Source organism: Talpa europaea (genome assembly GCF_964194135.1).
Source record: "Talpa europaea genome assembly, chromosome: 5".
Lineage (NCBI taxonomy): Eukaryota > Metazoa > Chordata > Mammalia > Eulipotyphla > Talpidae > Talpa > Talpa europaea.
Genome location: NC_140071.1, coordinates 42,921,769 through 42,939,387, shown reverse-complemented (window position 1 = coordinate 42,939,387; position 17,619 = coordinate 42,921,769). Strand labels below are relative to the sequence as shown.

At 36.0% G+C, this 17,619-nt stretch overlaps 1 protein-coding gene across 1 annotated transcript in view; it reads left to right on the top strand.

Annotated features, from left to right (window-relative positions):
- The window catches only part of XRCC4 (X-ray repair cross complementing 4), a gene marked incomplete at both ends in the record, with an annotated part of 177,241 nt that extends 171,847 nt beyond the window's left edge, over nt 1–5,394 (top strand). Inside the window, one exon of the mRNA XM_084234298.1 lies at nt 5,286–5,394. Coding sequence (XP_084090424.1) covers nt 5,286–5,394 — 109 coding nt within the window. The remainder of the gene's footprint in view (nt 1–5,285) is intronic.
- Between the last annotated feature and the right edge of the window lie 12,225 nt (nt 5,395–17,619).

Genomic DNA, 17,619 nt, shown 5'->3' with positions numbered 1-17,619 from the left:
TGCAAGTTTTTCAAATTTGTGTTCCAGCTTTGAACTGTGTATATTCTTTTGTGCCTTGCTCTTTTGCTCAATATTATAGTTGAAATTCAGACATCTGTGTAGCTATATCATCATCCATTGTGTGAAAATTCTAAAATGTATTTGCTCATTTTCCTGTGAAAAAACATTTGAGCTGTTTTTAGTTTTCACTATTACCAATAATATGTCTATACACATTTATATATGTATCTCCTGACACACATATGCAAATGTTCCTCTAGGATATGTACCTATGGGTGGAATTCCTCAGTTATAGGTATATACAATTTAATATACTTTGGCAGTTGTTGCTAAATTGTTATCCAAAATTATTTCAAATGCTTATCCTTCATTCATCTTGTTAATTTATCTTGTTACTTCATGTCCTCCACAATCTTTGATGTCATTGGACATTTTAATTTTTACTAATTTGGTGTAAGATATTTCATAGTGATTTTCATTTTTATTTCTTTGGTTACTAATTTTATCTAGCTTATTTTTATATACTGATTTACCCCAGGTGTTCCCTTTTTGTAAAAATTCCTTAGCCTTTTGCATACATATTTTTAATTATGCTGAGTCTTCTTAACTGTTTTAAGTAATTCTTTGGCTGGTAATCCATTGTCAGTACCATATGTTACAGTGTTTCCTCCGAGTTTGTGACCTAACATTTCATTCTTTAAGGTGTTTATTGATGAATGGAAATATTTACTGTTATTGTAATTGAACTTACCAATCTTATCTTCATGGATTCACTTTTGCCTTTTGAAGGAAAAAAAAAAAACTTCCCTGAAATCATAAAGGCAATCTGCTTTATTTTCTTCTAAATGCTTTAAAGGTTGGTGTTTTGTTTTTAAATGTTCACTTCTCCAGAAATTGATTTTCTGTGTTTTGTGCAAGTGGAGATATAGTTAGGCCACATAACAATTTATTTTTAAGTTTGGATTTCAAACTTTCAAATGAGTATGATTTTTCAAGTCACAGGGATATCAATCATTATACATTTTCCTCTCAGTTTGCTCAAATTGGTATCTTGATATGTTTCAGAAATATTATTCTCAAAGTATGTTACAAATTCAAATAATTCATTCTGAACAACACTAGAGCTTCTCATTTGAATGAGAAAAGATTATTCCAGCTGTGGCAATAGCATTTTAAACTTGACTGAGAAAATATCTTGGAAAAAATTCTTTTAAAAGATGTTGATAATTTTATTCCCAGAAATTTAAAGGAGAAATCAATGATTGATTCTAACATTTTAGTTTTCGAGAAACTATCTCAGGTGAGATTTTCTTTTGACAAATCTAACTTTTGATGTACACTACTCATTGTTAATTACATGGTAGTACACTATTCAGTGTTAATTACATGGTGGTAGTGTAATTTTAATTCAAGTTGTTATTTTTTGTGTGTATGTGATATAATGCAGTGTGCAATCAAGCTAATAGAACTCTGCAATTATATTATTGAGAGCATAAGTCATCTTTTAGTAAGGCTGTCATCATCTAGAGAAGTTTCATTTCATTCCCTTTATTGAAAAAGTCCTTATGCTTAAGTTTTTAACTACAAGACAATTTCTTATTGTGTCATTAACCTTTCTTCCTTAATCATGTTGTTCATTTATGCCACAGATTTTTATTGAAAACCTGTATTTTGCAAAATAGTCTGTGTTCAACTATTTTAGCATAACTCTCAAAATTCAGAGATTGAAAGAACTTCAGAATCATTGATAGTAACCCTAACTTTGCACAAATAAAATTAAGAAACTAAGGTTCAGAAAGAATTAATCCCCTGAACAAAATCTCAGTTGACAGAGCAGAAATCAAGATCTCCTAACACTGTATTCACTGTTCCTCCTGTTAAATCATGATGTCCATAAAACTATCTGAAAATGCACCTGAATCCTAAATAGTGATCTAATGCTTATAGAAATTCCTAAGGTGATAAAGCACTTTGTGAACAAATTATCTTACATAGACCTTGTTTCAGTGAACTTACAAGAATTTTAGGACGAAAAGACATATTTGGAAAAAAATAGAGTACTGAAAAGTGTATTTAATAGCTTCCTAAGGAAGGAATCATGTGCTGTCTTTGTATTTGTTTTATTTCCCTAACACAGTGAACTATTTGTAGTACATACTTAACAAATATTGATCAGATGACTAAAACAATATATTGAAATATAAGATGCAAGCATTAGTGACAATAGAAAACAAAAATCAACCTGAATGTGGAAATTTTTAAAAGAGCCTTTATGGGAGATTTAGAACTTAAAGTGAACCTTAACCAATGTTGGGAATTTTACTGGACTAAGAGGAACTTGAAGTTTCATACAACCTGTAAGGTCACTTTCTATTAAGACTTTAGATACAGGTTTTCTAGTTACTTGTTTGAAAACATGAATTCTAAATATGAATTATTTGGAATAAGCATATTTGTGAGAAAATAATAGGATAAAATGCTAAGATATATGTATAAAGATATATTAGTTGTGTTGTTTATAAAAAGTGTGGAAAAATAAACCAACTCAGATATAGATCAGTGAATTAACGGTTAGAGTATTCAAATTAAAATTAATGATGGGTATAGATCTATATTTTTCTTTTTTTTTTTAATAGAGGCATGTTTTTATTTATTTATTTGTTTGTTTGTTTTGTTTATACATGCACTGGGTACAGTCAGAAGCGCGGGAGGGTGAGAGAATTCACCGGAGCCAGAGCGGGGAGCAGAGCAGGCAGAGGGACCGAAATACACTGCTGAGGGGAGCAGCGGGCGGCAGGAGAGGTCTGCGCGCCATGTGGGACCCTCCTCCGGTGGCCGGGGAGCAGCCGGGGATTGAACCAGCGCCGCAGAGGCCGCGGGCAGCTTCGCAACCGAACGCTCAACCGCTGCGCCACTGGGGAGGCCCTAGATCTATATTTTTCAAGATATAGGTATTACTGAGATATAAAATAGAAGCATCATGCTGTAAAATTATATGGGGAAAATTATTCCATTTTGTAAAAAACTATAAAAGTACAAATAATGTAAATTCAGATAATAGTTGTTTTTATATTCTGGTTTTCAGAATTTATAAGAAGTCTTAGAATAAGCATGTATTACTTTAATAATGGTTTAAACTTAGGGGGGGTTGCTCTTAAATTTACTCTTAAATTACTCTTTTCACTTACCCTAGATGGGAAAGAACAATGATCTCCACTTATTGAACCATTTTTATTGAGCACCTATTATATACTAGTCATTAAGAACAAAACGAAAATCTACTTCTTAAGCACCTCATGACTTTAGGAGATGAGAATCATAAATGGAGTGCCAAGAATTAATTTTCTTAGACTTACAACTTCAGAAGTCTTTTGTCTTGTGATTCTTTTTAAAACTAAATAAAAAGCATTTCTGTAAGATAAAACAAATGAATAGGTCTCTCTATTCTGATTGTAAAGTATCTAGACTATCAACAAAAGTACAGAGGTTTTTCCATGTCTGACTTTTTCATTAAAATCATTCAATTCTCAATTTTGCCTTGAAGGAGAAAAAGCAACTCCAAAACATTTAGGGTCTCAGAAAAATGTTGAATGTGTTTTGAATTGACATTGAAAACTTATAAATGTAACAATTATCCTTTTGTTCCATATGCTATCATTTTCTCCTATTGGAATATATTGTTAGATGTTTAATTACATGTTGCAATAATTAGGTCATTTTTATTGTTAATTTTAACATCGAAGCCCCTAGAAGGTAGTACTTGTCATCTTCACAATGCATTAATGCCTAGCACCTTGGCATTCCTGTGAGGCTAATGTTGTCTGAACTTGGTTTACTCAGGATAAGACAGAACATGTCTCACATCTAGTGACAGCCAACCATGGTTCATTGTATGCATATGCTCAGGAAGCCAAGGACCCTGTGATAGATTCATTTTTAATAATAAAACTAAGTGTAGGTTTTTTTAAATACTCGTAATCTAGACACATACCTGATGTTTGTTTTGTTTTGTTTTTTAAATTAAAGGAGATATTCACAGGAATATATTCAAAGGAGAGCTTCTGTGTAGTTTATGTACTTTTAGCAGCTAATAATGATATTTTCCAAATATTTTGTGGGAATTCACAAGCATTTTTTTTACATTCCCTCTTTTAATCTTGGTCATCTCTGAGGCAGAATGATGATCTTGGTGTTAAAGGTGAGAGAGTAGAATTCCAGTTAGGTTTAGATGGCGCACTTAAAGTCACGTAGGAAATAGTCAGATTCAAATCTATATGCTCTGATGTCAAGTCCCATTCTCTTAAGGCTATTCCCAGCTGCTGTAACTCCTCCTCTGCCTTTGATGCTGGAAGTATGGCAGTGCTCCTGATTATTACTGGGTTACTCAATCTAATCATCAATGTCTCTAAAGCTACCTCTCTTTGTCGATATTAAGCTTGTTTAATTTAGGCTCCATAGAGAAACACTGACAAGGTTTATACAAGGGTATAAACATATGTTCCTAAGCTGTATTTCTGATTGAGCTCAGTTACCCTCCAGTTCACCCTTTCCAAGACCAATCAATAGTCAGCGATCTTCCTTTTTATCCTAGGACTCAAAGAAAACATTTACATAAATATAGAGCCAGTCTGTAAGTGGAGTAAATGCAGCACTGAAATTGAATAAAATTTCATTTGCTAAATGAAGATATATAGATTCAGTGGATGAATATGAACCAACAGCATTTCATCAACTACCAAAATGTCAAGTCAGATAGCCACTAAAGGACATTAATGTAATCATAATTTTCTGCTTTTGAGATTAAAAAGCTTATTAATAGGTGAAATTTAAGGGAAATGGGAGCATTAACAAAATGGCTTGAGGACACTTCTGTGTCTTCACATAAAAATACTGAGGTCATATGAGATGTTTTATTTCTTGACCTTAATTATGAGTGGTGTGGTAGGCCCTTGATTTTTTTGTTAGCTTTAAAATAGAAATAGATTAATCCTAAAGCAGTTAAAGAAATTAAGTTCTCTTGATCTCTTTTTTTATTAAGAACTGGGGTACAGGCCAGAGGTGTGGGGGACAAGGACTCACCAGAGATGGAGTAGAGAACAGAACAGGCAGATTGACTGAAATACACTGCTCTTGATCTCTTTCTTTATGTTAATGCAGCATAGGTAATAAATCTCTAAAATTCTGAAAACAGGATTAACTTTTTTTTACTTAAGTATCTCCTAATTTTCTTTTACTCCATATGGAATTTTTAAATAAAATTATCTTGATTTTCTTTTTTACTCTAGGGTTGATCCTCCACTACCTGAAACATTGAAAACGCACAGCTCAGCTGAAAACATGTCTTTAGAAACTCTAAGAAACACCAGTACAGAAGACCTCTTTGATGAGATTTAACTGTCTTGAAAATATACTTTGATGTTCACTGGACTGTGTTTTCTATTCTTTCTTTAAACTGAAAAAGCAAATGTTCAAGTCAGCAGCAGCTATTACTGCACCTTACAATTTAATTACATATACACTGACTTGAAACCATTGTGTAAAATGGATTACATATGTATATGAAGATATGATTTGATGACAGTGGTACATTATTCTAAACTATTCATTCAGCCTGCCTATAATTACATAAAATCTCAGACTTTTTGTTGCAAAGGACACATCTTAATCAGTTCACACATATTATAGGTGGTAGTTGTCTAACATCCTGTCTGGGAAGATTTTGGAAATAGGACAAAGAAAATGTTCTTTTTTAGTCATATTCTGAACAATGAATGAGGTTTAAGCAGTTTAATTAGGGGAATGGTATATAAAATCTATTTCTAGTTTGTACACAAACATCCTGAAAATCTGATGATAAAATTTTGATGCTTTAAGTGAAGAGTTTGTGTGCTTATTAAAATGTATTTATTTTTTCTTTTTCCTTTTTCCTTTGCTATAGTAACAGGTCTTTGCAAAGTATTTATTATTGTAAACATAGTGCCCTTTGTGTCAAAAGGCATATTTTTCAGAATTATCGATAAAATGTTTATCTTGCATATGCAAATGCCCTTCTTGAAGATGAGGGCCTTGTCATATTTGCTTAGATATCATCAATAACATGTGGCACCGTTTTTCTTAATATTCACCATTTCTACTTCCTAACCTCTAACACTTCTCTCCAGTTAAACATCCATTTCCTCCATGCTGCTCAGAGTTAACAATGACCACCATGTTTCAAAGGCCAATCATTCCTCCATTCCCAGTCCTCATTTTTCTAAGCCTCTCAGCAACTTTTGTCAGTCACTTCTTAGTAAACATTTTCTTCACTTGACATTTGGAATCACATGTGCTCTATGTATTCCTCTTTCTTTCTGGTCACTTATTTTTCAGGTGTATTAACTGAGTCCTTCTCTTTTGCCTAATAGTTAAATATTTGAGTAACTCCAACCTCCTCCTTTCATGCCCACATTGTCTTCTTGGGTTATCTGTGGCTTTAAATACTACCTCCATACTAATAAGTCCAAAATGAGTTCTCTTTTTATAGTCAACTATATATATAAATGATGTGTATAAAATATACAAATATATTAAAATATACCAAATACATTAAAATTAGAATATATTAAAATTCTACTCAGCCACATAGGAATTTTGATTATATATGTCTAGATGTATTTACATTTATCATTAATTTATCACAAAGGAGGCCTTTACACTTTTTGAAAAAGTATTTCTTTGTGTCAAATTTGGATACATCTTGGCTTTTTTTTTTCCAAATCAGGATGAGTACGTCAATCTGCTTTTACCTTTATTTGATTATTTCAGTACATCCAAAGCAGAAGTTTGATTATATTCCAGTAACCATTTGTTGCCAGTTTTCCCCACCTAACAAAATTGTACTACCACTTTCCAGTTGTTTCAAGCCAAAAAAGTGAACATCCTCTAATTCTTATCCCCAAAATACTACTTGACTGTATCTACTTCTTTTTCTATTATCACGGCCTCCTGCCTGGTCTCTTCTTGATGTCCTACCCCTCACCGATACACCCAAACTAAATTTTTAGATCGGTAGTAAGTCATTTCACTGCCTGGATTAAAACCCTCCAATAGTAATCCATCTGAATAAATATCTACTTACCAAACCTATAAGCCTGGCATTATCTGGCCCCTTCCTCTCCCCTGATCTCCTGCCCCTTTCTCTTTACATGCTTTGCCCCTTACTATCCCTCAGATAGGCCAGGTCACATTTTCACATCATTGGTTTCTTTCCACATTTCAGATCTAGAATCCAATGTAACCTCTTCAGAGGTGATTTCTGTGAAATAGTTAATTTCAAAGTTCTGTATAGGGCCTCCCAGTGGCGCAAGGTGTAGGGATACAGCACTGTGAGGCAAAACACAGCCACTGCAGCACGAGTTCGATTCCTGCCAGGGAGGTGACCCATATGGCACAGCAGACCTCTCCCATCTCGCCCACTTCTCCCCTCAACAGTGTATTTCAGTAGATCTGCCTGTTCTGCTCCCCACTCTGTGGTGAATCCTCTCACCATCCCCAACCCCCCCATCTCTGTCCTGCACCCCAGCTCTTATATGCATAAATACATAAATCTTTAAAAAAAAAAACAAAATTCTGTATATGCATGGTTGTTCTGTCCTATTGCAATGTTTTCTTCACTGTGCATGTCACTGTCTGGAATCTTCTCTCTCCTTCCCTTGCTTTCTCCCTTACTCCCTTCTTCTCTCTCTGCCTGCCAATAGAAAGCAAGCCATCATAGCAGAGGCATAGCCATCTGCTTTGCCTCTTTCTTCTAGTATTTAGAATAGGGCTGGAGTCACAGACACTTAGTGTTTGTCTATTAAATAAATGCATGTTTTTCACATAGTAGGCATTCAGATGTTTTCTTTGTTATTAACTGAAAAGGAAGCTGATTAAAAGTTAAATTTAGCCAGATGGTTTAATAAAAGAAATAATTATTCAGAAAGTTCAATCATCTTTTGTGATTAATTACAAATTTTACAGTGTATCTGTATATATAGAGCTTCACGTACACATAGGCTTGACTACAGAAAGAAAACAAAAAAGAAATTACACATTATTATTTTATATGAGAAAAGGATTTGCCGAAGTCAATGGGATAATAAAATATTTTAAGTAGAAATTTTATTGCATTTTAATTTCTCTAGTGTGTATATTTAATGAAAATACAAACATAAAATATAAAAATAATAATTAAATATAAAATTCCATTTAGCCACATTAGAAATTCATTATGATAATGAACTTGGTATAATCCAAGATTTACTTAAGATGTCTCGGGGATTTTGTATATAAAGTTAAAAAATCTCTAATTTTATCTCATCTGAATAGACCACAAATAACCCAAATTAGTATATTGTGTGTGTATAATACTATGTTATGTACATACACTATATGTATATCTGTGTATGTGTGTGTGTTTACATGTATTTTTTTAAGTGAAAAATAAGAAAACAGTATGTTGGATGTTGACTATTAACTTACTAGTACTTTGAGAGGAATGTAAGTAAAGTTTTTCCCAAGTAACAATAACAACAGGGCCTATGAAATTCATAATATTTCAAAAATGTCTTTGTATTTTTCCAGGAAAGTAGATCTTTTCAACCTTTGCTATTGATGCATTTGGTCAGAAGAGAACATAATAAACCTGTAATCATGATTTCCTTCCTTATGTCTAATACAGAGAAACCAAAGGGATGATTTTATATTTCTTGCGCTGAGTGAATAACTATTGATTTATTTTGATCTCCAGATTGTCTTTCCCACCATGATTTTTCCTCATGTTTTTCTGTTGTCTATGCTCCAAAACAGGTTGTCTGAGAAAGAACACTGAAATGCAAGGCAGAAGAATTGAGTTATAGTGACTTTTTAGACCTTACTGCCTTCACCTTTAGAACAAGGAGATTGCATTTCTTCAGATTTTTTCAGCTTAAAATTTATAATTCTTGCCCCTGGCATCAGGTGATATGGCTTAGGCCTCATTAGGGAAGTTCATGAAGGAAAAAGTCCCATCTCAGGAAGAGATGTCTTTATTATGTAGTTTTAAAAGGTCAGAATACTGCTTTAGAAAAATTTTCTTTCTTAGCAGCCTATAAATCAAATTCATAAAAAACTGGACCTTGTGTTTTTGAGCCAAGCAGCTCTTTATTAGGTAAGGTTGATTCAATAAATGTTTATTTATTAAATAAATTAAATTCTAGTGGAGAATTTAAGGATAAAACCATTCATTCACCAAATATTTGTGAAGCATTTGTACCAGTCTCTGCTCTGGGCACTAGGTACAGCAGTGACTCTCACAGGTGTTTTGTGCTCTGTTAATAAAATTATATTCTACTAAATGAAATTTGGAACCTCCTCTCAAAGGAAGGGAGACTTGATATTGGGGCTCAAGACTAATAAACTGTAATATCAAATAGTGGTCGGATAAGTGGCACAAAAAATAAAAGTTATAGTGAGATCCATTTAAGATAAAAGATACAGTTGGGAGGTTAGGGTAAATTGGTAGAGTTTGGGTAGAGGGTTTGAGGTTTAAATTGATAGAGGAGATTGCAGAATGTGGGGGTTTATGGCTAGTGCCCGCATTTGTAATTTTAAATCATCAGAATGAAGAAGACAGGTTAGCAAAAGAGCAATAAATACCAAAGGACCCTAAACTTTTAAGGGGTACATACTCTAAAAGGAGCTACCCATCTATGCACAAGGCAAGCAAAGCACAGTCTTAGTGTGCATAGAGAGAAAAGAGAAGAAAGGATATTCTCAATAAAACTGAAAATTACCCATCCTCTAGTGGGCAGATGCCCAGCTAAACAGGTTAGCCCAGAGCAGGGCCTCTGAAGCCCAAAATCTTGCCACAAGTCTAAGGCACCTTCTGGGCAAAAGCAAGAAAAGGGTAATGCAGGTCTGGGCTATAAAGATCAAAATGAAAGCACAAATCAAAATAAACAGCAGTCCTTGTCTCTGGCAAGGGCGGCCTTCTTTCATGTCTGTCATGGCCCAGGTCTCTTCCAAGTGTCTGTACATGTCTCTTTCCATGTATTACCTTCCAAGTTTCCTCAAGTCCCTAGGTGCAAGTCAAAGCCGGAGAAATAAGAATTCCCAGCCCCTTGCCTTCTGTGTTATATAGCTTCACCTGACCACTCAGCCCTGCCCTACCACTCCAGCAGCTGCCCTGCTCAGGAAGTCTGGTTCATGGCACAAACAGACATGTAGTCCAAGGTAACTGCGTATAAGTGGGGTGGGGAAACTGGCACCTCCCCTTCACAGGCTATATCTGTAACAGTTAGGAGGAGGAATGTTGGCCAGGGTTGTTTGGGAGAGTGACACTCAGCTGTGTAATAGACATTATAAGAACTGAGCTCCCAGCTTCGAAATGGCACTTGAGAAAGTATGGACTGTAGAAAACTTTAGGCCATGGCGCCTTCCTGGGCATCTGGGAATGGGAAAGGGAGACTAGTCAAAAGACCCCTTGGTTGGTATTGCCCAGCTGAGTAACCAACCCTCTTTCTTTTGTGTCTCATTATTGCAGTCAGTAGTATTAATAGAGTCGTACAGTAAAATGAAATATTGAGCATCTAAATTCAGGAAACCCCTCATGAATTTATAAATCAGGAAATAAAAAATAGGTAATTAACACATTTTGTAAGGGAGAATGATAAATTCACAAAGGAACTATTCATGCATACATTTGTAGCTATTGTTTGGATTAAAAAGTCCCACGGCTGATCTGACAACTACTAATAAGTGTTTTTCAGGAGGGCAGATTTCATTTGCAAGTATTCTAGGAGCTAACCTGAAATGTTTTTTCTATATTTTAATAACAGGGAAAGGGTACCTTAAAAAATACATGCATTAAAAAAGGGCAGAGAAAAATACATTCAACGAGCATTTTGTGGTGCCTTCCTAACTGATAATCCACCATTTCCTATCCTGACTCCCAATTTTTTCTCACCCACTAAACCTAAAATTCCCTCTAATCTACCTTCTGCTCATTTTGTCTCTTGCTATTATCCATGCATCTTCTCATTTACCAACTACTGTTCTTGCTTTCTGATTTTCCTCTCCTATTTGAGTAAAATTCAATATAAATTGTATAATACATATATTGATTTTACTTCCCTCTGGGGAGGCCCTTCATTATAAGCTCTCATCTCTGGACCATGGGAAGAATGCACTTCTTGAGTGAGAGACTCTTTGTCCCTTTGACTCTTGATGCTACAAGAATGGAGAGAGAGATTAGAACCTATACCCTTCTTGATTCTGGATAGTCTTTTAAGGACAGGAGCATTTCTAGCAGTTACTGTACCAGTAAATCAAATATAGAGTAATCCTAAATCACGTCCTTTTTACATAGAGCCAGTCTCTGATTTAATTGCTGTCTTAGAAATAGCACAGGTAGTCAAAGTGGATTAGACAATTTTTTTTTAAATAATAAATTTTATTTTTATATTCCCCATACAAGTGCACCCCCCCATTCTGACCCCAATTCCTCCCCTCCCACCCCTATGAGTGAGACCATCCAGTATTTTTCTTTTTCTTTTTGGCTTATTTCGCTGAGCATGATCCCTTCCAGCGCCATCCATGTTGCTGCAAATTGCATGTGTTTATCTTTTTTGAATGCTGAGTAATATTCCATGGTAAATATGTACCACATCTTCTTGATCCAGTCATCTATTTTTGGGCATTTGGGCTGTTTCCAAAGCTTAGCTATTGTAAATAGTGCTGCTATACACATAGGGGTGCAGGTGTTCTTTGGAATGGATGTTTCTGTGTCCTTTGGGTAAATACCTAGGAGTGGAATTGCTGGATCATATGGAAGCTCTAGGTTTAGTAGGTCCAGAAATCTCCACACAGCTCTCCATAGTGGTTGGACCAGTTTGCACTCCCACCAGCAGTGCAGAAGAGTTCCTTTTTCTCCACATCCTCGCCAACATTTGTTGTTGCTAGTTTTTTTAATATGTGCCATTCTCACTGGTGTAAGATGGTATCTCATGGTAGTTTTGATTTGCATTTCCCTGATTACAAGTGATGTTGAACATTTTTTCATATGCCTGTTGGCCATTTGCATTTCCTCTTCAGAGCAACTCAAAATGGATTAAAGAACTAGACATAAGACCTGAAACCACAAAATACATAGAAGGAAATATAGGTGAAACACTACGTGATTTGCACATCAAAGACATCTTTACAGACACATCACCCAAAGCAGTGATAGTGAAGGCGAAGATAAACAGCTGGGACTACATCAAATTAAAGAGCTTCTGTACAGCAAAAGAGACAATAACAAAAACAAAGAGAAACCCCACCAACTGGGAGAACATTTTTGCACACAACACTAATGATAAAGGACTGATCACAAAAATCTGCAAAGAGCTGATGAGACTCAGCAACAACAAAGAAAATAACCCAGTCAAAAAATGGGCAGAAGAGCTAAAAAGAAACTTTTCTTTTTTTTTTAATAAATTTTATTTTTATATTCCCCATACAATTGCAGCCCCCCCATTCTGACCCCAATCCCTCCCCTCCCGCCCCCGCCCCCCTAAAAGTGTCTCTGGTTCGTAGTTTTTTGTTGATTTTGATTTTCACTTTCTTATAGTTATTCATTTTCCTGGTCCCTTATTTAAGTTTTCTAGATTCCTGCTATGAGTGAGACCATCTGGTATTTTTCTTTTTCTTTTTGGCTTATTTCGCTGAGCATGATCCCTTCCAGCGCCATCCATGTTGCTGCAAATTGCATGTGTTTATCTTTTTTGAATGCTGAGTAATATTCCATGGTATATATGTACCACATCTTCTTGATCCAGTCATCTATTTTTGGGCATTTGGGTTGTTTCCAAAGCTTAGCTATTGTAAACAGTGCTGCTATACACATAGGGGTGCAGGTGTTCTTTGGAATGGATGTTTCTGTGTCCTTTGGGTAAATACCTAGGAGTGGAATTGCTGGATCATATGGAAGCTCTATGTTTAGTAGGTCCACAAATCTCCACACAGCTCTCCACAGTGGTTGGACCAGTTTGCACTCCCACCAACAGTGCAGAAGAGTTCCTAAAAAGAAACTTTTCTGAAGAGGATTAGACAATTTTTATGGAACCTGCTCACACAAGATTCTAGGAATCTGCCTTACTCTGCATTCTTCCAAAATCTGAGCCTGAAACAAGGGCTTGTTTACGGACAATTTATTTGGAAATGTGATTCCAGGGATCAGGAGTGCCAACAGAAGGTATAAAATAGGAAAGAAAGGAAAAAAAGCTAGTGCCAGGATACATTGTAGATGACATATGTTCCACCCACTAGGATCTTCTGAGGCAACTTCTGCAGGATATGTCAGGTCCTGTAAGTATATACAGAGGTTAAAATGAAACACATTCATTCATGGTTACTTTTTCCTATCAGTCGAGGGTAGAACAGAAGCACTTGCTCTGTTCCCAGATACTCGTGTTCTCCCTTTGTAAGTACACAACAGGTTCCTGCAGGGACCCACACTTCAGAGTCACAGACACCCCCAGGTAGGAGACTAGGAGAACATAGGTGCCAATTTTACCTACTTGAGTAGACCAAAGTCTGCCTGGAAATTATATTTAGGGAATTTGTGAAATTTTCCTGAGCTTATTAAGGTAGGGCCCAGAGAACTATTATGGTGCACAAGGGGTGTCCATGTTTTATGCCACATGACCTGTTCTACTTCCCGTCACCAGCCATGGCTGATAAAACAAGGGGAAGAAGTGTGACCCCATGGACTGGCTGAACTGGGGTTCTCTGAAAAAGTCCATCTTTAAGTTAGGAGAGAAAGTTGATTAGTAGAAAAAGAAGACAGCACATTCTCACAGAGAAACAAGTCCATGTGACCCTTGGAACCAATGCGGAGAACAGACAGAGCTGAGAGCAACCTTAGATACTTATGTTATTCAGAACCAGTTCCAATAAATGTTCATCCTTTTAAAAAAATTTAAAGTAATTATACTAAATTAAAAATCAAAATCAACAGGCAACTATAAATCAGAGACATTCTGCAGGGGAGGAAGAGGGAGAAGGATCAAAACAGGTGGGAAGAGCACAAGGGACAATGGTGATGGGACACGGGTGAACTAGTCATGGGAATTCCATGGGGACTACACCTGAGAGGAGAAAGCAAACATTTCACAGAAAGGAAGAATGATGTAAAATATATATTTTTAAAAAATTGATGCTCCATTTTCAGAGATCTTCTCAATGGACTGGTTCTTTTAAACAAAAAATCAGCTAATAGGGAAATCAAATATATTCTTCAGAGAAGATTTCAATTAATCATTATTTTCAATTACCATGTTGTTACTAGCTAACACTACCATTAAATCTATTTCAAGAACACTTGACTCTTGATTGTTATAGACAAACTTTTGAATATGATGGGAAAGGAAAACAGCTTTTATAATTAAAATTTATACAATTCTTCTAATATAAATTTTAAAATTCATTAAAATGCCATTACATACAACTAAGGTCTATGTACATTAAATGTGTCTGCAGATCGTTATGAATTTCAGTGACAGTGTGAAATGTTTGTGATCTTTGGCAACATAGGATAGTACTATAAATCTTTTTTAAGAATGAATTTTAAGTGTGAAATGAGATCTCCAAAGTTGCCACTTCGGTAGAATGATATGTATATTAATCCTTTAAAGGGTACAAAGAACATAATTTTTGCTTGTTCTTATGACACAGTCAAATGACTACTTTCAAGTTTTTTATGTGATGAGAAGTTCTCTCTGTCATGTTTTTCTCATTTATCACATGGTTGAATACTTGATGAGTTTCCTAGATCCTGCCTTATGATGATGGGAGAAGCATGCTTAAAGGCAGTGGATTTTTTTTATTATAGTTTTCCGTCATTTATGGAATTTGTAAAATTTTCCAGGGCCTCTATTGAATAATACTGGAAACAATCTACCCAAACCCTTTTAAAAATTTAATAGAGTATATCTCTCTGAGGAACTAAGTTTACATAGAAATAAGTAGACTACCATGGAAGATTAAATTATTATAAGTAAATGTTTTCTCCCAATACCACTGCTACATTGGCATACTTTTGGTTAATAGAATGTGGATAAAACAATGTGCCTGTTTTGAACCTGGGTGTTAAGCATCATTCATCATCACCTACATGGGCCTGCCCCTTACTGAACTTCTGATCTCTGCCATAAGAATAACATGGCCTAGGTAACTTTTGCCCCTCCTGCCCAGAGCTGAAATGAGCCCAGTCTGAAAGCTGGAGCCAGGCCCATGATCCTGAAACCTTTAAAAGTGTCAGCCAAGTGTGCTCCAGATAAAGTGGAGTCAACCAAGCTGATCCGTGAGCATGACTGTAATCGCTTGCTACTCAAAACCACTAAGATTTGGGGTGGTTTGTTTTACCATGGTATCTTGACAATAATTTACTGCTATGGATACTCATATAGAATAATAAAGAGAAATTTTTACAATATTTGTATTAGCTTTTAGCACATACAGGGGACAAAAATCTGATGTCTTCTCACTGAAACCTGGTAATAGCATAAATAGGAACTAGAAATTTGATTTTTGGGGGACCAGATTCTTTTACTCTGTATCTGCCACCTGTTAATTGTGTGGCTGGACAGCATATTTATTTCTCCTGAACTTGAGTTTCCTCTTACATAGCATAGGAACAAATAATATGATACAGATAAGGCACTTAGAACAGCACCTGCACCTACGGAACAGTAATTGAAGCATTCCTGGAAGTACATGATGGGTCAGCACAGTGAGGTAAAACCAGCTCATATTATCAACTAAGTTGACCTATTCTTTGAAGTTCATTAGCTCAAGTTTCCTATCTCTAGACCTTTTTAAAGTCTGATGCTTCTCCCAAGATTTTTGTGAATTCCTTGGGATTTATTTCCCTGGTCACTTCTGCTCTGAATTCCTGCTCCCACTGGGCTCTGAGTCTCACTTATATTTTCAGATTTTCTTCTTTCCCAGCTCCAGGCCATCCCAGCCACAGAACTAACCTCCTATTTTTTGATTTCCGTGACAAAGATGCTCAGAAACTTCTGCGTGTAGCAAGATTTTGAAAGTTTGAGTCCGAAAGAGACTGTCTACCTCAAAGATAATGAGCAATTTATATCTGATTTTAGTATGACATCATTGCTTAAAGTCTCCCAGCTTCCCTCCTGCATGAATTTCCCACTAGCAAAATGTCTCCATGAGCTCCAAGCTTGTTCACCTTCCCTCTCACCTGCCTCCTTAACTCTCCTTTCTGCTCTTCCTCAACTCCTGTAATTTTGTCATGCAGTGTCACTTAACTATCTATTTTGATCATCCCTTCTTTAAATCAAATAGTCATCTATTGTGCTTCATAAAACATATTTTTTCCCTAGGGCTACATGTTAAAATAATACTTTTTATCCCCCACCATGCAATGAACATATTAAAAGCATGCCATGACTTTTTAGGCAGAGTAAGAACCTGATTGGGGCCTCCCTGGTGGCGCAGCGGTTGAGCGCTGGGTTGCGAAGCTGCCCGCAGCCTCAGCGGCACCGGTTCAATCCCCGGCTGCTCCCCGGCCACCGGAGGAGGGTCCCACATGGTGCGCAGACCTCTCCTGCCACCCGCTGCTCCCCTCAGCAGTGTACTTCGGTCCTTCTGCCTGCTCTGTTCTCCGCTCTGGCTCTGGTGAATTCTCTCACCCTCCCGTGCTTCTGACTGTACCCAGTGCATGTATAAACAAAACAAACAAACAAACAAATAAATAAATAAACATGCCTCTATAAAAAAAAAAAAAATTTATTATAAAAAATTAAAAAAATTAAAAAAAAAAAAAAAAAAAAAAGAACCTGATTGAAGGTATTGACCTATCTAAAAAAGAATAATGTCACCATCAGAAGGGAAAGGGGATTTACTATTGACGTGTAAAACATGAAGAACCCCAGAGGAAAACATTGTAAATATCTGTCCAGGTGCTATTTAGGAAAGAGGGAAAATCTATCCTAAAGCTTTAAATATGTCTATGTATCCACACATTCATTCATTTATTCATATTGTCCCCCAGAAAATAAAATGGAAATTTTTCTATTTTGGTCAGAAATGGTTATCTTTCTTGCTTTATGATTTGGAGTCTCAAAGTGTGGTTATGTCTGGTTTGGCGATAGATTTTAACATTCAATAATTCATCATCCAAAGACTCTATTTAACAATCGTATGATCTATAAGATTTATGGTATTTGAGGAAAGTGAGAGAGAGAACGAGTACAGCAGTTCTTGAAAGGCATCCTCTTGTGTCAAGTCTTTCTTTCAAGATGTTTCATTATAATATTGAGGAAAAAGAACTCAATTCCTGGCCAAGACCACCTTCTGCACGGAATTTGCAGGCTCACTCCACGTCTGTGGGATTTTTCCAGGTACTCTGGTTTTTTCCCACATCTCAAAGATGTGCACATGGTCCCAGTCTGAGTAAGAGTGGGTATGGGCGTACCCTACAATGGGTCCCGGTCCCCGTGCCTGGTCCCTATCCAGGCATGGGTCCCTCTTGTGCCTTGTGCTGGAACTGGAATAAGAGAACTGGAAAATGAATGCATGAAAATAATTATTGTTTAATATTAAAATGAAATATTG